Source organism: Pezoporus wallicus, unplaced genomic scaffold (assembly GCF_028554395.1).
Source record: "Pezoporus wallicus isolate ANWC-B61680 ecotype Strahan unplaced genomic scaffold, APGP_CSIRO_Pwel_v1 contig_3017, whole genome shotgun sequence".
NCBI classification, from domain to species: Eukaryota; Metazoa; Chordata; class Aves; order Psittaciformes; family Psittacidae; genus Pezoporus; species Pezoporus wallicus.
The window spans coordinates 3,006,360-3,029,593 of NW_026638957.1; the positions used below are offsets into that span (position 1 = coordinate 3,006,360).

General features: G+C 37.4%; 1 protein-coding gene across 7 annotated transcripts in view; it reads right to left on the minus strand.

Annotated features, from left to right (window-relative positions):
• The window catches only part of PPP4R3A (protein phosphatase 4 regulatory subunit 3A), a 43,076-nt gene that overhangs the window by 7,965 nt on the left and 11,877 nt on the right, over positions 1-23,234 (minus strand). For 2 of the 7 annotated variants that reach the window (XM_057413307.1, XM_057413309.1), the window contains 8 exons: positions 18,240-18,338; positions 13,237-13,854; positions 4,731-4,808; positions 4,512-4,628; positions 3,902-4,018; positions 2,456-2,587; positions 2,261-2,363; positions 849-1,007 (listed from right to left, as the gene is read on the minus strand). In XM_057413307.1, coding sequence (XP_057269290.1) covers positions 849-1,007; positions 2,261-2,363; positions 2,456-2,587; positions 3,902-4,018; positions 4,512-4,628; positions 4,731-4,808; positions 13,237-13,854; positions 18,240-18,338 — 1,423 coding nt within the window. Of the gene's footprint in view, positions 1-848; positions 1,008-2,260; positions 2,364-2,455; positions 2,588-3,901; positions 4,019-4,511; positions 4,629-4,730; positions 4,809-9,538; positions 9,661-13,236; positions 13,855-18,239; positions 18,339-19,063; positions 19,193-19,765; positions 19,854-23,234 lie in introns of those variants that run through there. The other 5 variants (XM_057413311.1, XM_057413313.1, XM_057413310.1 and 2 more) reach the window with 5 other exon arrangements.

Sequence of the window (23,234 nt, forward strand, 5' to 3'; positions counted from 1 at the left end):
GAGTCCTTATTTGATTAGGATACAAACTATCTCATTTTGAAAAGAGCAAATGACATTTTCTTCACACATATAGTAAAGCGAAGACTTTATTTACATGCAGTTTAAAGCTCTTTCTGAAACTCCAAAGTGTACACAAGTATGTGAATGTCCATGTATAAATAGAAAGTAGAGTTTCAACTCGATACGAGGCATCACATTTTGGTTAGCAACTAGATGTAAATGAAAAAAGATTATTCAAAGGTTCTAAAACCTAACTCACGCGATTCACTTACAAATTTAAAAGGTCATTTCTTATTGTATGGTACTGCTCAGTCAATTTTAGGCTTTGTTTTACTCTATGTGCACAATGGAATTATGGAAAAAATCTCTTACTTGCCTCCAGAATAAAGTCACACTGTTTTATTATTACTGTGCTGAGCATGGTTATTAAAATGGTTACTAGAGTCTGAAGAGCAGCACAGAGAGCTTTTGTGCTGTTTAATGCACTCCAAATTACAGATCTGTTTAATCAAATACCTCTGATAATTTCTACTAAAAAAATGTCAAAAGTTACAACGGCTATCAGTATATTCAATATTGAGATACCATCTTTTAAATTCACCTCTAGACTGAGATTAAGAAAAATCCTTCTGCTTTTTAGGAAAAATAAAGCATCTATAAATTCAAAACTATTCACAAATACTACTGACATAGCTAGAAATTGGTATGAGTAACACAGAGTATAACAGAATTCGTGTATTCAGTCACAAAATGTCATCATCTGTGAACAGTTTACTTCCAGCAGAATGACGACATGCAACACTTCACGTTCACAAAGTACTAGTTTATTCTTCAGGTTTCCAACTTACACAATGCCAAGAAAGCATGCTTTGAGGCCATGAGAACGAGTACCCTTCGCAGGATATCTTTGTTTATGATGTAGTTCTTTATGTGATAAGTATGATGTTCTACACAGAAAGTTAGCAATTCCAGTATTAATGCCAAGAGTTGGGCTGTCTGAAAATCATCTACAATAAAACCAAAACCAAAATCATTAAGCGTACCAAGGATATTGCCTTCAGAAGCTAACTTCAAATATCCAGCTGCAGTCTGGTAAACATTTACAAGTTCTTCTGTATTCCCACAGACAGTTTAGGAAACATGCCGCAGGATATGTTTAGTCTTTAAAACAGAAACTGAACAATCTTCTTATGAACAGAGTATTTTCTATTTTTATATATATATATATGGCAGGAAACCCTCTTAAATTACAGAAACAATTACATTTTTTTTTAACTCAGTGTTTGAAGGTTTAGAGAGGACAGAATGTAACAGTAACACAAGCATCAGGCTTTTACCAAATCTTATTATGATGTCTGTATGTCTATATCATAAAGTAGTGCCCTATATGCAGTGCCTTGCCTACATCTGCACCAAAAATATGATCTATTATCTCTTTTAACAAGAAGAATCTCAGCATCTTTTAATACTTCTAGGACAACCATATCAGCATATACAAAACATTAATCCTGCTTGTAAGTACAAAAATAGTAAGTTAAATATTAGATTTAATACCTTTTTTAAAAAAATGTAGTTCTACCTTTTAAAAGTATTGCCAGACAGTCGACCATTAAAGAACAGAAGCAATTTAAATAATAAAAATCTCACCTTCAATCTATCTGGATGACAGTCAAGATAAAATAGATTAATTTAACTAATCCCTTGGAAATCCATACAATTAATTAAGAAGTTCAGAGAACATTTATGTATCATTTATGTACCTCCTTTTACATCCATTTTGGATGTGCTATACAATTAACAAACAGTACTGCTGCTAGTAGCCAGTACGAACAGTTACTTCATCACTGATCTCCGCTTTCTGACTGATTTAGAAAAAATACCCTCAAATTCAGCACAGTACTGTGATACACACCTTCTCAGCGGCAATTCTGCATCCTCTCTAGCAATCCCTGACCTTATAAAACTTTTACATGTTTACAAGTCTGCCACTGAACAGCCCTCTGAGTTACTAAAAATTATACAGGATTTCATTTTTTGCAGAAACAAAATCTGCAGCAAATGCAATTCATTTCTTAAATCATGTCTCTGCTGAATTTTATAAATTATGCAAACGACTAAATAATGAATCAACATTTTACTTTGAACTATCTATCACAGACTCAGATACTCTTTAAAACAGAAAACATCCTTTGACAGTTACTTTATTTTAAACATTGACATTCAACAGCCTTGATATGTTCAAAATCCAGAGCAGCATTACCTTTGCTAGGCTTGTCCTCTGTAGTATTGGCCAGTAAAGGCGCTGTCAGAACATGCATACAATGTTTGTAGAAGAAACCCAAGAACTCTGTCTTTTCTGTTTTCTAAAGAATGGGAAAAAAATATGTATCTGTGTAACACATATCACCAATAATCTAAAAACCAAATGTAATTTCACTTTAAGGTGTTTACTTACATTGGCAGTGGCAAGCATATTTTCTGGATCAACTAAAGTACGAAGCAAACCCATTAGTAGCACTGCCCCTCCGAGTTCTGGATCTGTGTCACAAATCATATGTTCTATAATGAGGTTGATGAGTAATATATCCTAACAGGGCAGGAAAAAAAAATGCAAAAATCAGTTCTAATGTTCCTCCCTTGCACCAAATCCAAATTATCTTCCAAAAGGGTTAGCGCCTGGTTCAAATGGTGCTCTATCAAAATTCTGCAAGATGTAAACAACTACCAAACAAAAAAATCCAAACTTAACAGAAACAATTTAACTTTACAGGCTACTGATGCATCCTGGTCAGTTGTTCAACATTAAGAAGGCAAGCACTGAAGAATCTGTCAAAGCAACTAAAAATGGTTCTGAAATTAACAATCTAATTTTGAATTCAGTCTGAACTGAAATGTCAAAAGGTAAAAAGTAGAGACAGGTAATGAACAGTCTCAAAACACAACTGATTTCTGGAAGTGTTTTCAGAGCACAGCTTTTATTTGCACATCCCTTCCTCTCCCCCTTTAGAATACCAAGAATTTTACTTCTACAAACATACAACAGTACATTTTATAATGCTATTGAACTTGATGAGATTATTTTCACCTAAAAATAACCCCAACATGTATTAGCAAAAATCAAGAAATACACATAAAAGTAGAAAATAGTATTTATATTTAGGAATCCCTACACTAAAATTGCTTGGTTACCACCGTCCCCCATGAAAGAAGACAGCCATCAGATCCAAGTAGCTGGAAAGACCAGCAATATTCCCTGTCCCAGCTGGCCCTTTCTTTCAGTACAGAAGTAGCAGCACCAGCAGCTTCCTGTTCTCTGGCATGTTTTTAACAGATAGGAGAAACGACATTAACTATCTCCTCTAGTGAAAAGGCAGCACAACATTTTTTTCTCCACTGAATACCCTTCTTGCTACTAGCTGTGTGCTGCCTTTTGTATCTATCAGCTAGAGAGGATCTCTGGGAAATGTAAACCCCTGTTGAAATGTGATTTTGAACACTCAGGACCATCATTCCACTTGCAACAAGTGAGACAGTAAATGAAACACAGGTTTCTCACAAGTAAATTAAAAACACATGTGTATGCTAAGATCAAGACTGAAATTTATATTTTGCATTTTAAGGAGGCCATCATTCACAACCATTCTGCACTGCTTGTGTGACAGCTAGGTTAACCAAAATGGTGGTTTATGGTAACGTGTTTTAAGGAACAAGAATATGTAAACAGGCAAGCATTCATCTCACCAAACAGAACTGTTAAAAACATGGCAGTTCAGTGTCCTGTAACCATCATGACTATATTGCATATTTTTTCAGAACTAGTGTTCAGGTCCTTAACAGAGCTGTAAATATAAAATAATAATTTCAAAAACAATACACACATTTCTAGGGACCCTCTACTTACATCATCATTCTGCTGCGCTTCCTGCATGACGAACTCTCGTACCATGGATGGGTTGTATTCAACCAAATATGAGAATATATCAGTGGCTGCACTTCGTACTTGTGCATCATCCATCCCCTGGAGAAGTCAAATAAAATCATTTATGTTTCCTTTAAAGAAAAGGCTTAAATGCAATGAAAAACACAAAGCATACAGCTTTTAATTCCTACTTACAAGTCATACCTAACTATTACTAAAACTGTATTCTAAACCTGTATTGACTATAACCTCTTCTTTGTACATTTGACAACTGTTGGGAAAAATATGTTTTATGTTTTCCTTGCTCTTTGATCTATTTCCCTATTTTCTAACTTAATAGTACACCAAAGAGCATATAAAGATGTAAAGTGAGCAAGAAAACAAAAACATAAGAATGCCAGGGCACTTACCAATGTCATACTGCAACTGGCTTTAAAGTTTTACAAAAATATTTTAACCCAAGCTAAGACAAGAGAATGAAGCAAACACTTCAGAAAACCGCATGTCTGAAGTTTGGCATACTTGTTTTTTTAAAACAACCTCTCTGCACATACATAAAATTGTTACCACAAATAAAATGGAACTGACTTACCAATATAACTTCTAGTGCTGGCAGTATGCCCATATTTGACAAGGTTTTGAAAAATGCATCTCTGTTTTGAGGTTGCAGTGTTTGAGAGAATGCACAAAACTCTTTCAGAAAGTTTACCTGAAAAACATGAATAATGCACTAGTTAGTAATTAAAAAAACAGATGCATGCCTCACTTTGTAGTAACTGTCCCTTTCATGTATGTTTTACATATTTCTTACCAATTCCTGTCTTTTCTCCTCATCTGTAGCTTCATCTGTTAGCTGTGCAAACAAGTCTGTCAGAAATTTTTCATCTTCCTACAAAGGCAAAACAATACCATTTGTTTATTTGACAGTACCAAAAAAGATCCAAGTATAACATAAAGTTCTTCTAAACCATGCTTCATGTAACTTGAGAGAATATACACTTGTGTACTGTAGTTAATCACACCAGTATCAACTTTCTAACTCAAATTTCAAACAAATTAGTATCAATCTTGGTTTTGTGCTTTTATGATGTTCAACACCACTCCAACCCCAACACTTCACTCTCAGTTACGACGTATCTTGTATTGCCTTTGGCTGTCCATTTTCTAATTTTACTGCCAATCTCATCAATTTGTTCATGACTTTTCTAACTAACTTCCCCCTTGTCACATGCCTGTCCCCCAAACCACACTACAATACCCTTGCTTCAACCGTTTACATGTATTTATAAATATGACCTCCCACTTGGCCCTACACATACATGTATCTTTGGAACCTTGAGATCTTTGCAGGAGACAAAGACACAACAAAGAGAGTTTCCTAACAGCAGGAAGGAGGCAAGATTCTTTCTCCCCAACTTTGTGAGACGGGTGAACTTCAGAAACCAAATCAAAGTGTTTCTATTATGTACAGCATCTACTGAGCATTCTGGGTGGCAGCAATCAAGAAATGTTCCATTATTTTTCATGCTGCTGTACCTTAGCAAAACTACAAACAGCAGACAACACATTACAAACGTGTATTTAGACCGAAAAAGCAGCAATATGTAGTTTCTCATAACCATCACAGTCCTAACAACTACATAATCATTAAAATGGAAACAAATCTTCCCCATCCTTTCCCCAATATTAGAGTTACAAGACAGCACTCACTTGAGAAAGCTGCTTGTACATCAGATAGGAACAGATTTTTTTCAAAAAGCTGCCAGTGTTATTTCTTGTGAAGTCAAGTGACACCATGTGCAATATCCCTCCACCCTAAAACCACAGTGCTAGAAAATCAAACTACCTCGCTTATGTTTACACAGCATAAAGCAGAATCATGACAGTACTTCAGATACATCCACATAAAGTTTCTGAAACTACAGATTATCTAGGTACCTCACCCAGGGTCACTTTGCAGCCCTGTTGAGAAAATGAGTACAAGTTCCAATAGCACGCCACACTAATGCAGCTATAACACTGTCACAACCCAGTCCAGGATCTCTACATAGCACTGCATAACACAGATAAACCCAAAATAGGTTGCATGAGTTACCACCCTAGAAGGCATTTAACCACACTGCAAGGCAAACCCTGTATTTGGGATATGCCGCCTGTTTCCTCTTGTTTGATGCTGTGCCGTGCTTCCAACCTGACCCAACAGTTTACTGATAATAAAGAAGAATCATTTCTGCACGCAATTTCAGGTGCTATTTCTGTGGCTGCTTCAAAATCAAAATGAGATAGGACAGGCTTCATTTGAAGTTTACTGAAATTCACTCTGGAGGAACAAGTACTGAAAATGCAAAGTTTGACTTTCAGATTTCAACAGCCAAACATGTTCTGAACAACTATTAAGGTCTTAGACTTCAAGAAACGTAAGTTCAGCCGTGACGAAAGAATACAAGGATGTCTGGCTACCTGCCATCCAGCTGTAACATGGCTTGGTAAGATTTCTATTATAATATCTAACTCATTAGACATTACAGGTAACATGACAAACCCACAGTACACCTATCAACATTTTTTTACTGAAATTAAAAAAAAAACACAATAAGCATAAAAATATAAAAAATAAATGATTTTTTTGAAGAGCATGCAAGTTATTCTCCATGATTAGCAGTGTATTTAAGAACAGGCTAAGTAGTTTGCTTTCATTTGTCTTTTTGCGATTTTTAATCAAGATGTAGAACTAATCTCGTCTCTTATCAAATCTATTGAGAAGATGCATGCTTATCCAAACTGAAAAAGTGTAACCCCTACATTTCCAGTCTCACTGTGAAATGAACTTTTCAGTTCCTTCATAATACTTGACAGTAACTGCAAGCCAATACCACAGAAATATCTTAGAATGATCATTAGGAAATAATAGTGGAAATTTCAGCATTTCAGTATATCAGAGTCAAGATTAGTGTGCTTCTGCATAAAAAAGGGTACACAATACTACCCAAAGTTGGGGTTTTTGTTTTGTTTTTTTTGTTTTAAGTGTGGAAGGAGAGGAGGAGACCCTGTGGTGCTGGTGACATGAGGAATCTCACTTGTGACCCACTGTGGAGCCTCAGAGACAGCGGCGGCCAGGGAAGCTGCACCTCCAGCACTAACAGCAGAGCCCGACAGGCAGGGCCTTGCTGGGCAGGACCCCAGCTGCTCTCTGACAGGTCATCAGGTTCCTGCCTGGTTCAGTACGCCACCTACAGGAGAGACCAACCCGCTCACCCTGTTACTGGGCTTACAAACATCTGGGACTTGTAGAGGGGACTTTCTAACACCATGGATTCTATTCAGAAGTTTAAAATCGGAAAAATTAAGATGAATCTGAGTGATTTGAAACATCCCATTCTTACATGGATAACATGCAGTAAATGGCAGTTATTCCAACAAAAAAAAACAACAAACCCAACCTGTTACTAACTTTGCAGTTAGGTCTCAGCCCTGAAATGTGTTTTAGGCGCTGTCTCATTCCAGGATGCTTAAGGAAAGGTAGACAGGTTGTTATTGATGGGAAAACTCCCAACACGCCTATATTATAGAAAACTGTGATTGCAGTGGACACTCTAAATACAAGATTCTCTCTCTCAGGGTGTAAAATTACTGACATGGGCAAAATACCTACAGATACATTCCTGGACAACACTACCAGAACCTACGGAAATGCAAAGTCTTAAAGCAGAGTCTGCATATATTAGAAGTCACAAAGCACCAACACCAAATGCTAAAATTCCACAAGCTTAAGTGTTTCCCGTTTGGGGTGTTTTCCAACTTGAAAAAATCCCACAAAATACAGCTGTGAAGTGAACATAGCATAAATGCATAATTCTTTGTAGTATCTGGCCCCTTTGTGCAGACAAGCACTAAAATCCATTTGGAAGCCGTGAAAGTCACAACTGCTTCTAAGAAAATAAAACTGCAAACGACAGTTTATGAGGCAATTATAGAATAGGTATTTTCCCCATGCACAGAAATTAATTAAATGTGCAATACTTAAACTATGCATATGCCAAATACTAAGTGTATTCATTTATGCTTCTGCAAAATCCAAGTAGATGCTCCTTGGATTTAACATATTTCAAAGTTCATGAAGATAAAATTAAGTCAGGCTATCTATGCACTCAATCATGTATGACTTTAAAAACAAGAAAACCCACAAAGTAGGATCACAAAAAAAGACACTATTTATATGTGTGATTCAACTTTCAAAGCAGTCCTCCCCCTCCTACTAGTAGGCATTTAAAAAGGCATTCTTCAAAAGCAGGCCTTTCCTAAATATAATTAACTTGCACTTATCAGATCCTTCATGCCTGTGATTACAGATAAATGGCAGAAAATATGCCTTACTCAAAAAAACTTTCAAGAAGCTCTGTGACACCTGAGCTGGGAAACAGTACACTTTCCATGCTGTTTTCTACCTCCATATTCAATCTTAGGCAGAAACAATATTTCAGCTCAAGGAAGTTTCATAAAATGTTACCAGCAAACAGAATTACAGCTTCAAACATACATTCCTTCCTGCTGCCACAACAGAGGATTTTATAGTTTAAAAAATGTTTCAGTCTCCTTTATCTCAGACTACCTTCCCACATATGCCTTCATTTGCTATCAATACGCTATTTACACTTGAAACAGCATGCTGAAACAGCAATAGGATCCATTTATCACGTTTGGAGTTTCTGTAGACAGTGACAATAATTTTGTAAAATATAGAAGTTAATCTCAGAAATCATTAGCATGCACCACTTCCAAACTTCTTTCACTGTCATTTTCCCCAGAAAGTGGCATCCTTTTACACCTTACTTGCAAGGTAAATTTTGCTGGGAGTGGATCTCCAGAGTTACTCCTGAGCCAACTACAAAACAGCAGACTGGCAGAAGACATTCTAGTCCTAATACATTTGTGTAAAGCTACCCACATGCACTGACACAATTCTGTCTCTAAAACAACTACAGATAATTATACTTGCATCCACGGAGTTCTGTAAAGAATTAGTAACTACCTGTAAAACCACTTTCAAAATCATAATCAGCCTGTTGTTATATATAAATCCAGCAAAATATACCTAAATGTATATACCTAAGTGTACTTTAATGCCTACAATTTTTTAGCTATTAGCTATTAAAAAGGGATATAGGGACTAACAGCAAAATGTATTTAAAAATGCTAATTTACCAGTGCAGTAATGCCATGTGATCACTGCTTTCGTAGGCACATGATTTATTTTAACATATGTCCAATGTTCCCATTGTACTCTTGACTTTCCTCAAAACAAAAGACTCTGAATATAAGTCTAAAAGCACATACCCCAAAGTAATCCTAACAATATTCTGTACTGTGGATAAGTAAAACACTGCAGGACCTCGCTAGCAAAAAGAGCACGCCAATGAGAAAGGGGGAATAGAACAGAAGGAAACAGTGTTTGCTCACTCTATGGCGCAGTTTTGCAAGTTTTTTTTGTTTGTTTGTTTTTTTTTTTTAAGAACTAGTTAATAATACAAAGGGAAAGAACTGGTGGCCTCCAGTGTGAACATTACTGTATATTTTTTTTATTGCAAAAGAGCGTCATATAAAGTAAGAAACACCACTTACCTGTCCCACCCCCACTCTCAAAACTTGGCGAACTCCATGTTTCAGAGAGGTTTCTTGGTGGCTATGACATCTCAAGACTAGAACAGGCTGGACGCCAAGCAGTAAGAGCATATTAGGAGGGGCTGAAATTGGAAAAAAATGTTATATACCTCTTTCGTATCTCATGTACAGCGAATCACAAAACCTGTAATTGCAGAGGTTTCCAGAGCAGTTAATTCTATAGATTGGAAATACCGGGCTTACTATCCATCATGAACAACAGTTATCTAGTTTAGTGAGATCTCCACATAGTTACTTAAAATTACAGATCTTAGACAATTAAATCACAAATAAACTAACCTCAGTTTCTTATAACAGCCCATCAGTGTAAACATTTACATAAAGATTATGGGAAAAGCTAACCTTCGTAAAGGAGAGAGGAATACAGTTCATAACCCTAAATGCCAAAGGCGCTCCTTTCCCTATTTTTATTGTTTTACCAGAGAACAGCCAGAAGTTATTTACCTACCAAAGGAAGCAAAATCATGGAAGCAGGTATCCTCCATGACTGCAGATGTATTTTTTTTTCCCAAGATGTCCAAAATCCCTAAAAAAGCCACAATTCTTAAGAATCTGCATGTTCTTATTTACAGAATTCACTAGTTATCTGAAAAATTGACCTTACATGTCCTATGCTGACATCAAACACCTTAAATAAGACACAGCGGTAATTTTGAGGAAAGTCACCTGGCCTGTCAAAAAGCATAAGGCAGAACCTACACAGAGGCTTGTACAAATTTCTAGTCGCTTCTCTGTAACTAAGGTATGGCTCAGTTCATTTGAAATGAGGGAAGTGCAGTGTGCCATTTTAGTTAATATACAGCCTGACATGAGAAGGGCTCTGTAGAGCTTCTCTGTTTTGTCCTGGTGGAAGTTACAGTTTTTCTTGTCCTTTCCTTAACAGTCAGGAAGAGAGAAAAGAACAGAATATAAAACAAGTCAGTTGCACACACAATAGCTGCAGTATGTCACAGGGTATCAGCTGCTCATGGACTTTACTTTTAACCCGAGAGGTAAAATTTCCTAAAGAGATCACTCTCCTCTCAGTGGTCCAGGAGAGACAACCTAAGGTCAACAGCTGAAGCATTAACCTGCACTACACATCAACTAAGAACTTGAGACTCATCCATGGGTCTCAACAAACTACCAGGAAGCATCCCAGAAACTCCTCAACAACGATTTATAAAACACCAGCTTCTTAAGTACACATGTAAGGTTAGTGAGCGTTGGGATTTCACAAGATCTAAAACAATGAATGCCAGAAACTCCAGAGACAAGTTTAAATCTTTCATGAAATAACACCCCCCACCACTGAAATACCATGATAGAACCAATAAATAAATGTCAGGTAAGTAGGCTTAAACCTTGGTTTAGAGCTACACTGTCAGAACTAGAAAAATCAATCTATCAACTGATCGATCAAGCCATTTAATCTCTTTGAAATGCAATGGGTGTATAATTTGTGATAGCCTCTTTTAATTCCCTCAAAAGCAAGAACTGATCATGAATATGATATAATTTCCAACCGTCTTATTTATAAACTCAGGGAGTAACCACTCAATGCTATACAGCTGTACTGTGAAAGGTCTAGGAAATGCAATGTAACACAGAATATGTGCTCCTCCTCCTGTGTTACCACTTGTGGCTGCTCAGAACTGTAGAAAGCACTTGAACAATTTGAAGGATTTACTTAACTTTGAAAGTCATGCACTGCTAACTATTCTGGCCCCACCGCACACATAGTACACTTTATTCTCAACCACAGACAACAGCAACAGAAGTGAAGATAATGCTCAGAAACCTGCGGTCACACAACAAATCGAAATCAGACCTGAGCCTCTGTTTCAACTGTAAACTGCAACTAAAATGTTTTTCAACTGCACCAATCCTTGATATTCTAACCCAAGCTTTCCTTACATCTATGAACGTAACATAGGATGCAAGAGAAAGAAAAAGAGGAAACTAATCAGCTACTCAATCAAGTTACCCAAGTCACCCTTAATGATTTTGCAGCATCAGGTCCCCTTTTTTCCTTGCCCAGCTTCCTTTTCAAGAGCTTCTCAGAATCAGCCACTAACACCAACACTCCTGAATAATTCTTCCATTCCTCCTCTTCAAGCTAAAATATATGATCCTCAGGACTTTAATTTTAGCAACCCTTGCAAAGAGGTCTAGATATTTTAGAGACACAGGTCATACTGGATACTTAAGCTAAGATCCCTTAACTGAATTATTCAGCACTCGCAACATCAGACTTGTAAGCTTTCTCAAAATGGCCACTCCAAAATGCTTCAGGCCTTCTGACTGTTTCAGGTTCACATTTGGGACTTTATTTATCAAGGACACACATACAGACATGAAGAGTTTGGTTCAGCTGGGTGCAAACTGGTGTCTAGTACTAACAAAGAGGCCCCTGATGTTCTACCAGCCTTCCACCAGCTGCTGCAGGAAGTAATGGTCTGCCCACAAGGCACATGCCTCAACTGCTAGGCCTGGGTGACATCATGCACATCTGGATGCTTATCAAATACTCCATGCGTGGATATAAAAGATTAAAGCTCCAATAGAGCGGATTAAATAATACCGGTATTCTGATCAAATGAGTGTGGTGGATGGAAGGTTGGGAGGTTTTGCTATGAGCTTGTAAAAGGAATTTTCACTCTCCTTTGCTGTATATTCCGTAAAATTGAACAGGATGTATGCTGAGATTCAACTTTAGATAAATATGATTAAGGTCATCAGATAAATATGATTAAGGTCATCAGTAACATCTAGCACTTTGCACATTTCTCCAGATAAGACAGCCCTTACAAAGACAGTGGCTATGAATTTACGAAATGTTAGAAGAATTAAGATAGCGACAATTAACAAACTACAATGGATGTGCTGTAACACTTTGCTGAGTTTGCTGAAAGTGTTAGGAAGCTCCTATTACAGACATTCCACCTATTTCTGAGGAGTTTGGGAAGTTCATGGGTTGGTGCAGAATATTTAAGACATGTAAGCAAGGTATCTATAATCATCATATAAACTCTTTACATTTGCATTAAGACAAACATCACAAAAACCTGGCAATTATAAGCAGTATTATTTAGGGACTTAAAAGACAAACTAAGAAAACATTCAAGCACCTAAAGCAATGTTATGTTCTGAACCTGTTCTTTCCAAACAACCGATTTAATTTACTTCCAAATCAGAAACAGTTTTATCCTGGTATGAGATTGTATTTGTGAAATCTGGGTGAAGTAATTTTGTATTTTTTTTCTTGTCATGGTAGCATGACAAAAATTATCCTTAACTGCATCACATGAAAAGTCCCAAAATACAGAAAAAAACCCACTAACCCCTACAAAAAATCAAACCTGCAAGGTGCAAACAGTACTATTCATTCCAAACCACCTCACTCAGGATTCCACATATGTTTTGCTCCATTTAGATCAGTTACAGAGAATCTAGTCCAGTATCTGAAATTTAAGAACATATACTTAACAGCTCAGTACTTGAATCCATGCCTTTTATGTCATACTTCAAAATTACTTTTGGAATCACAGAAATGAAGGTTCCACTGAAGCATCTCAATCTTTCCAAGAAAAATTATCCAACTTTCTCTGCACAAGCACAAATAACAAATAAAGAGACTGTGAAATTCTGAAACTTACCTGTAACATACCAACTATTTCCACTTTATTAAAAAAGATGAAAGAATGAAGTGTTGATAGCATATTCTCCTCAAAAACTGAGGGAGTGGGTAGGACCATATCTTGAATATACTGTACTCTGTATGTCTGATGTATTTTTTGCTTCAGCTCTGGATCAGATATAGGTATCACCTCTTTAAATTTTGCTGTTTTAGTCAGAAATTCCCTGTGTTTCCGTGACTGTGATAAAGATGGATCATATTCTAGGCATCCAATTACGTCCATTATACATTCCTCAGAAAACATGACTTCAAATAGTGCAGTTCTGTTCAAAAGGAAAATTCCCTTGATAATTTCATATAAGTGGTGTAGTCCTTCAATGTTCTCCAAGTCTTCGCACACATGAAAGATTTCTAAGAGCTTCTTAATATAGCCCTCATTTTCCAGTGCTAGTGCGAGTTTTTCACGACGTAATGGTGAAGGCAGTGAAGATGCCACAAGTTCTGCAATTTCTTCTAGCCGGGTTAATTCACAGGATGGCAATTCTAGACCTGGTGATGACATGTCATCAAAACGCTCTTCCTCAGATTCATCGACAAGGTCCTGAGTAATATCGACAGAAGGGTCTTTCCCTTGAACCTACAAAACAAGATGCACTCAAAAAAGTGGGAGTTTAATGTTTACTGCTACCTGAACGCTTTTATAAAAATACCGTTTCAAACATGACACACTTTTTCTTGGTATGGCCAAAACAGAAGTGCAAACATAAGTCTGACACTGAGTACAACTGGTTTGGAAAGTAAGAGGTAATGAAAAGATTTCTGCAAACAGAAGGCTTAACAAAATTATTTCTACATGAGATAATTATTTATTTTCTACAAAAAGGAGAGAGAATAAAGAGAAAAGCTGTATTTCCCGAGTATTCCAAATAAAAAAGGAAATTCATAATTACTAGTATGGACAACTTCCTAACAGGCTACTGCCCCTCTACTCTTCTCTTGTGAGATCCCACTTGGAGTACTGTGTGCAGATCTGGTGCCCTCAACATAAGAACGACATGGAACTGTTGAGACAAGTCCAGAGGAGGGCCACGAGAATGATAAAGGAGCTGGAGCACCTCCTGTATGAAGAGAGGCTGAGGAAGGCAGGGCTGTTCAGCCTGGAGAAGCTGCACAGAGACCTCGTAACAACAGCCTTCCAGTATCTGAGGGGGCCTACAAGAATGCTGGAGAGAGACCCTTCTTCAGGGACTGTAGCAAGCTGACAAGGGGTAATGGGTTCAAACTTCAACAGGGGAAGCTCAGGTTAGATATAAGGAAGAAGTTCTCTACTATGAGGGTGGTGAGGCACTGGAATGGGTTGCCCAGTGAAGTTGTGAATGCTCATTGCTGGCAGTGTTCAAGACCAGGTTGGACAGAGCCTTGGGTGACATGGTTTAATGTGAGGTGTCCCTGCCCATGGGAGGGAGGCTGGAACTAGATGATGTGAAGGTCCTTTCCAACCCAAAACAGGCAACGATTCTATGATTCTCTGCAGACAGATTTTCAAATGCAAACCAGTATGGTATTATTGAAGTTATAACTTCACACATTTATCTACAGGCTATTTAAGTGCTCTTCATACTTTTCAAAGCTTTTGCTACCTCAAACAGACAAGAGAGGCCAGTCTTGCTAATCTGTTGTTTTCAATTCTGGGGAGCTGCAAGTCAAAATCCGTTACTGCGAGCTTTCTAAATACTCAAGAGAGGCATAGCGTCCCCTCTTAAGAACAGAAAGCACCAAACAAACATTAATGAAACAGCAGTGGAAATCTGGAGCCGTCAGCAAAACAAGACACAAAACCTGCAAAGATCCCTCCAGAGATACACCAAGACTGCGGAAAGAACAAATTAGTGAGGAAAGAAAACAGAGACAGATGCTTGGGCACCAGTGTTTCAGCTTTAATGATATCTTTATAGTAGTATCTGCTTGGTGTCTGGAATGTCAAATCCAGAAAAGCATTGCCATGTAGACTGGTAGAAGACAGTTCTTTTTCATCTTGAAAATCTTCATGGATAACAGCAAGCCTATACTTAGAGTGAAATCCAGAATGCTGTCAAATTCCACATACTGTTCTGCTTATACATCAGCAACCACTTCCAGTACAAGTGGTACCAAGGTTTTCTTTTTAAAAGAAGCTTTAATAACTTAAATAATGATGATGAGATCATGAGATGGTCAAGTTTGAGATCCTCAGGACAAGGAGAAGAGCATGCAGCAAGCTCACCACCCTGGACTTCAAGAGGACAGATTTTGGCCTCTTCAGGAACCTGCTTAGTAAGGTTCCATGAGATATAGCCCTAGAGGGCACGGGGGCCCAGGACTGTTGGTTGATATTCAAGGATCACCTGCAACAAGCTAGGGAGTGCTGCATCCCAACTAGAAGGAAGTGCAGCAGGAGGGTCAGGAGACGTCCTTGGATGGATAACAGAACTAATGGAAAGGGGTAGAGCAATTGATGTCATCTACCTGGACTTGTGCAAAGCATTCAACACTGTCCCACATGACATCCTTGTCTCTATATTGGAGAGACATCAATTTGATGGATGGACCACTCGGTGGATAAAGAACTGGCTGGATGGCTGCACGCAAAGAGTTGTGGTCAATGGCTCAATGTCCAGCTGGAGACCAGTAACGAGTGGTGTCCCTCAGGGATCGGTGCTGGGACCGATCTTGTTCAACAACTTTGTCGCTGACATGGACAGTGGGATTGAGTGCGCCCTCAGCAAGTTTGCCGATGACACCAAGCTGTGTGGTTCTGTTGATACGCTGGAGGGAAGGAATGCCATCCAGAGGGACCTTGACACGCTTGTGAGGTGGACTGATGCCAACATCATGAAGTTTAACCATGGCAAGTGCAAGGTCCTACACCTGGGTCAGAGCAATCCCAGGCACAGCTACAGGTTGGGCAGAGAAGAGATTCAGAGCAGCCCTGCAGAGAAGGACTTGGGGGTGTGGTTGATGAGAAAATGAACATGAGCAGGCAGTGTGCGCTTGCAGCCCAGAAAGCCAACCGTATCCTGGGCTGCATCAAAAGGAGCGTGACCAGCAGGTCGAAGGAGGTGATCCTGCCCCTCTACTCTGCTCTCATGAGACCCTGCCTGGAGTATTGTGTGCAGTTCTGGTGTCCTCAACATATAAAGGACATCGAACTGTTGGAACAAGTCCAGAGGAGGGCCACGAGGATGATCAGGGGACTGGAGCACCTCCTGTATGAAGACAGCCTGAGAAAGTTGGGGCTGTTCAGCCTGGAGAAGAGAAGGCTGTGTGGAGACCTCATAGCAGCCTTCCAGTATCTGAGGGGGGGCTATAGGGGTGCTGGGAAGGTTCTCTTCATTAGGGACTGTAGTGACAGGACAAGGGGTAATGGGTTAAAACTTAAACAGAGGAAGTTTAGATTGGATATAAGGAAGAAGTTCTTTACTGTTAGGGTGGTGAGGCACTGGAATGGGTTGCCCAGTGAAGTTGTGAATGCTCCATCCCTGGTGGTGTTCAAGGCCAGGTTGGACATAGCCTTGGGTGACATGGTTTAGTGTGAGGTGTCCCTGCCCATGGCAGGGGGGTTGGAACTAGAGGGGCGTTGGTCCTTTCCAACCTTAACTCTTCTATGATTCCAACTGAGGAAGGTTAAAAGCTTTAAAGTACACGAGACACAATACAATAGCGTGGCCTCAAAACAGGATGTAAAGACACTGGTTCTTACAAAAATGCTAGATCTTTACATGAGGCTGAGGAAGCTAGGGCTTCTTATCTGCATGTTTCCCAAGAACACAGTTTCCCCCAATTTGTTTCTTTCCCCAACTTTCGGTCTTTTGATGGTTAAGGTTCCTGGAAATATTTCTGTACTTATTTACATAAGTAGTACTTATTTCCTGATTTAATTTTAAATTCTAAAAAAATGAATCATCTATACACATGCAATTGTAAAATCAGATTTCTTCTGCTTTTTTCTGAAATCAGTGAGAACAAGTCCAAAAGACAGTGGAGCAAGCTCAAGGTTTGTTAAGAACAGAAGAGTCCATAAAGAGAGAATTAGACAAATTTTGAGAAATGCCACCTAATGTATCATAGAAATTAAGAGAAGTTGTAATGCTTGGAATGGAAGAAAAAAAACCTAAACAAGAACTGACAAAATTAATTGAGTACATTGACTAAAATCTTCCAGGTATTGGCCAACAGTCAATACCTAACCAAACGTTACCCAGAAACAAGACTGATTCAGTGACTATATTGTCAGGTGGTCATAGTGGTAAACCACAATGAGTTAATTAGTGCATTTTAAAATATATATATGCTATATATAAATAGGTTCATTTCTTTAAACTGCAAGAACTATAGCTTTGAGGGGATAATGAAGGGACAGAGCTATCTCTTACTTCAGAGGAACTATCAGATCAATCTTCCATACCCTGACAGTCAACAGAAGCATACTGTCATACTTACATGGAAAAGTTCTATTGAGAAACTCAATATTGCCCTCACCTGAAACAGCAGAATGAGATAAGAGGAAGAGAACGAGAAATGTAGATACAGAAATGTGAAGAAGATATGGTTAAGTCTATGAGAAATATGTTGTAAAATTCACTAATAGCTCACATACAGTCTTCTGTCTACAGCAAAACTGTGGACAGGTAACCTTTTCCTTTTGGCCATCCTGGGAAAACTTAATTACAAAATTAATTGTTATGAAACGTTTTAAGCACTCATTTTTGAGCTAAAGTTTCTTGGGCACTAATAGAGCTAAAAAGACCTGAAAATACTGTAAAAAAAACCACTGCAAACATACTTTAAGTTCGTAACAAATTTCTGGAGGAAGAAGAAAGTTTTCAAACTCAACAAATGTAGAATTTGGGGGAGGTGGCTACAATGATAGTTTGCACTTTCTATCCACTGTGTTCAGATTCATCTCTTAGAACAGTCTAAAAATTCTGAACACAAACATTAAGATGATTTAGGTTGTCTCAATCTTAGACTTGTCAAACTTACCTGACATATTTTTTCCCATATTTCATCACATCCTGCTTTTTCTTGAAAGCTAAGTGCCAAATCATAATTTTCAGCTTCAGACCACACAATCAAGGTATCCTTTAAAGAGAGGAAAAGTATTTTAAGACAATGTTACTTCAGATTTTGCAAATCTGAAGAGTGTTTGAAGTGTAAAAATTTAAAATAAAAACAGTTTAACATCTATTATAACAGGAGAGTAATATACTACAAATGCAATCTCATACTTTGCAAGACTTATAAGTTCTGAGATTCTTAGAATTACAAACATTTTTGCATAAATTAAGGAAGTTCCAGAAACATACTGAAAGGTTTAGTTAATTCAAATTACCATAATACTGTAAATCTCAAAAAGGTTGATCTAGAGTAAGTACTTCTACCTCAATGAATCCTCTGATAAATCATGATTAAAAAAATCAACTGGCTTTGGTTTTGATTTGCTTGGGGTTTTTTAAATTTTTTTCAACCGGACCACATAAAACTGCATATCTTTCATAGGAACTAAATTATGATCCTTTTTTTTTTCTTCTCATTCTTATAAGCCCCAGAAGTCACTGTGCAGAAACACAGAACAGCTGCTTAAAAAGCAGCCCCAAGATGCCTACAAACTGTAAATGAGAACAGCAACTTGAATATGCACACAGCTAACTGCCTAAGAGTATGCATACATATTACACTGAACCACACGCACCATTTTTACACATTCCAAATTCTGAAAGGATGTTTTGCCCTAGATTTCCACAAGTTAGTTGAAACCACGCTTAGCTATGTTTACTACCCAGACAGTTAAGCTCTCATCTACTTACTAGAATAGTTCAAGAGTTTATCAGAGCCCTCATACTGCATGCAAAAACAATACATGGAAGCGGAAGCTGATGCTGCAAACAGTGATATCGCACACTGATAAGGTATTCGATGGAGTAGTTTACAGTCTGCTAAACAACTCTTAGACTAAAAAATAAACACGAAAAGAGAATATAATCTGCATTATTTACACAGCAAATCAATTTTAGTTTGTCTTTTGTCTTCTTATAACAGCTAGCTGAAATACAGCCACATCAAACATATATATGCAACTGCATTACTTTAATGCTAAAGCGTGCATTTACTCACTAGCACAAGACACGATAATTTTTCCACTTATATTTCAATGAGAACTATAACTTACAGTATTTTTGCATCATTACGTATAAATTCTGCATAAAGTGATTATTCCTAAAGGAATTACTTTTAAATATTTGCAAAAGCACTAAAAGCTGCCAGACATAGATACAGTTTAAGACAGTTTATTAATTAGGCTTAATTTATTTCAAATATTAAAATGAACACTGAGGATAAAGAGAAATCTTACACTGAGATTCTGATATACACTTACTAGAAAACTCCTTTAACTATAGTCTAAAGAGCACAATAAGGTAGCTCCATTAGGATTCACTCAAGCAATACAATATAATCAATTTGCCATTACCAGAGCAGCTATACTGCTTCAGAGGCACAAATGGCTTTACCTTGCAAATGGCAAATAGTTTACCTTTACCTTTTCCAAAGGGTTGAGGAAGAGGTGGTACACAGAAGAAAGGGATTTAGGAAGACCACCTCCAAAATACAAAAGGAAGAAGAAAGTCACAATTAATACTTCATTCTCTACAAGACAGGTCATGGTGCAAATACTCTGGTAATAACAGATTGACAGCACCTAGTACTGCTGACTCCTACAGAGCCAGAAAAATAACAGGCTACAAAAATGTAGAAAAGGAAGGTCCTAAAGAAAATTCTGGGGTTTTTTTTTGGGTTTGTGGTTTTTTTTTAACCATCTTTTAAACATAGGATGTCCCTTACTGCAGTATTCATTGGAACTATCAGGTTCAAACTGTAATACATTAATCTCTGCAATTAGTGCTCATGCTGTAGAAATTTTAAGGCCGCTGTCTCATCAGCTTCCCACTGAGTAGCACTTACTTAATATTTGCAAAAACAAACCTTGACACTAAAGCTTAAGTAGACCCTAGCAGAACTTGCAACGCTCCTATCTAATTATAACACCATTTAAGTAAAAGTGGTTAAATTTCTAAGCAAGCCATTTCCAAAAGAAGATAAAAATGTAATTTTTTCTTTATAAAAACATGACTAACAAATAGAGAAATTACTAAAAGAATAAAAATAAGGACAGCATTAATAATATTGTGGTAAACTGAATAAACAAAAGCTCTTAAGTCTCTGAATAAAATCCAGCACAGGACCAAGACAGATCAGTTGGTTAGTCTCTCTTTTTCTTCCAGGGACAGAAGAAATAGAGGGAGAAAGACAGGCAGAAAAAAATGAAAGAGAAGACACAAACGTAAAGCTGCTTTGAAAACTATAGTCACAGATATACAGATGTGCATTTGGCTATAGTATAGCAACTGTTCTTATAGCTACTATATCAGCTACTATCATATATGGGAATTCAGACTATTTTTTTCACCTCTACACATTCTGATTTTTCACTTTTTCCTTGTTTGGAAAGCAAACCAAAATCTGCTGAAATAAACTGAGCAACAAAACAGTAACACTCAAGTTACATATATTAGCATCAGAAAAGTATTTTCCAATTGCCAACATTAAAAATTTCTAATGATTAGTTGTATGTTGTCTTATCATACAAGGATTTCATATCATAGATTCTTATCAGTGCCTCAACTGAAATCTATCAATTGCTGCTCTCTGGATCTTTAGGAGTATTTGTACATTCTTCCTTGCCTCAAAAAGCTTTTAAAGAGAACGCAAAGTGAGAAAAAACACTTCACTCTGGTGCACAATATACAGTTCAAAGTTTAAATTCATTGTTAAATGCACACAGTTATTAATGCAATTTTATTTCCTTAACCATACAAAGCTTTTAATCATCAAAAAGAAGAGCATGACAAGAAATAATATGTAGTGAGAAGTGACTAAAGGGAATTCTAGATGCAGTTAAAGATAAAAAAAAATAATAAAAATCTAGTTTCTGCTGCTTTTATTTAAAGGAATCTTTCTATGTGTTTGATCTGAAATCTCCTCAGTGTAATGTGAATCCACTATCTACTCTGGATCTCTCAGCTATGGAATAAGACTATCTGTTGCTTCGAAATGCCAAACATTACTTCTTGCAACTCCAAAAAGCAACCACAATTTCTCAAGACTGCCTCTCCCATTCAGAGAGAAAACAGCAGTGTGAATACCAATGCTTAGGAGAAGGAGCTATTGGTTAGAGAGGTAAGGAGATGAGTCTTGCAAATTACCCTTCTGAGCATAAAATCTTCAATCTCGTATGATTCATAAAAGCAGTTCTGGCTCAGTTTGATCAAAAACATATCCTTTTTTTCATTATATACAAAATGTTAATCTCTAGACAAGGAACTGGATGAAACGACTAACACAAACATCTGAAACCTGTTCTTGTCTAGCCTGGCATTAAAAACAATTAAAATGTGAAATTGCAGTATTAAACCATAGCTATATTGTGTGAACTATGCCATAAACATGGACACATTTTATCACTGAAGGCTTTCACACCAAGTACTTTGCCAGAATCCTCGGATTCTAGCTCTTAACATTCTTAAAGATGCACTTGAGTTCTTGGCAAGATTTTTTTTAAATAGGCTGATAATCAGGAAACTATTTATATAGAGTTCTCAACCTTATTCTGTTTGAAAATCACTTGCTGCTTCACAAAACAAATATCTTGACAATAGTGCCAGTTGAATGGATCATCACAATCTTAGCCTATACAAAATTTGCTGTCTCCTTAAGACCATTTATATAAATTCATGTTCTTCCACATTATTGTTCATTATGACTGCTCATATATAACCAGGAGTTTTTAATTTTAAGCCAAAATTCTTATCATGGCCTCTTGTTAGAAGACCTGCATATATAACATTCCCATAAAGAGGTATACAGCCTTTCTACCAAAGAGGTTGCACTCTTATGCTTATAAAGATACAGCCTGAGGCAAAACTTCTTCAGAATACAGTTGGGGATTCCTCTGCTGCTTGTCTCATCGTTTGCTGTATCATACCCACACGGAGCAAGCTTTGGTGGTTAGTTAGAGGTTTGCAGGGAACACTACTGTGTCCTACAGTTTTATTTAAGACTTCATTTCCACAAAGCTGAACTTCAAAAATACTACTCCAATAGTTTGAGCCAGAACACAGTGCAACTGTATTTAGATGAGTGAGGCTTAGTATCTACCATGTGATTCCCCTCACATTTTTTTTTAATTATTTCCTTAACAGAAAGGTTGTTGAATACACACCATCAGTCTCAAGCTCTTGACTAACACTCAGTAGACATCACATTTTTATTAGACATTCAATAGTTTTATTTAATTATTAGCAAGCTGATCAGCAGGTGCATTGTACAGCATTCATACAACCTCCAAAGCAAGCCCTGGGATTTTATAATGAAGAATTTCAGAGCAATCAGTACTCAGGATTTGATTCTCCTGTAAAATTGATTTAAGCTTTCTTTCCTAATGCGGTAAAATTTAGAAAACTACTACTGTTCGACAGTGGCCTCCTACTAGTATTCACATCCAGGGAGAATGATTATCAGTCTTCACAGCAGCTCCGAAATATTCTCTTGGCATCCCTGTGAGATTCAAGCTACTCTCAAGAAGTAGCGATTCCCAAATTACACAGGTCTTTCGTAAGTGCTTGCTTTCTGTCTTAAGAAGCAAATTAATCTCTTCCTTCTAGTCATCAAACAATTCAGGCCTGTGAAACTTTCTTGGATCCCACTGGAAGTTCAGCACAGGAAGTTTGTTCCTCCCCCTCTTGGACTGCCTGACTGATAGTCTTACTTATCAGAACCCTTACACTGTTTACAGTTGCAGACACTTCCACATGTCAAGCCACCTTTCAGCATCTTGCTAGCTAAATATTTACAATCAAAAGTACAATTTCCTAAGCAGATTTCTGCTTCAGAAATAAACTACTGGTGCTACCCAAGCTTTTT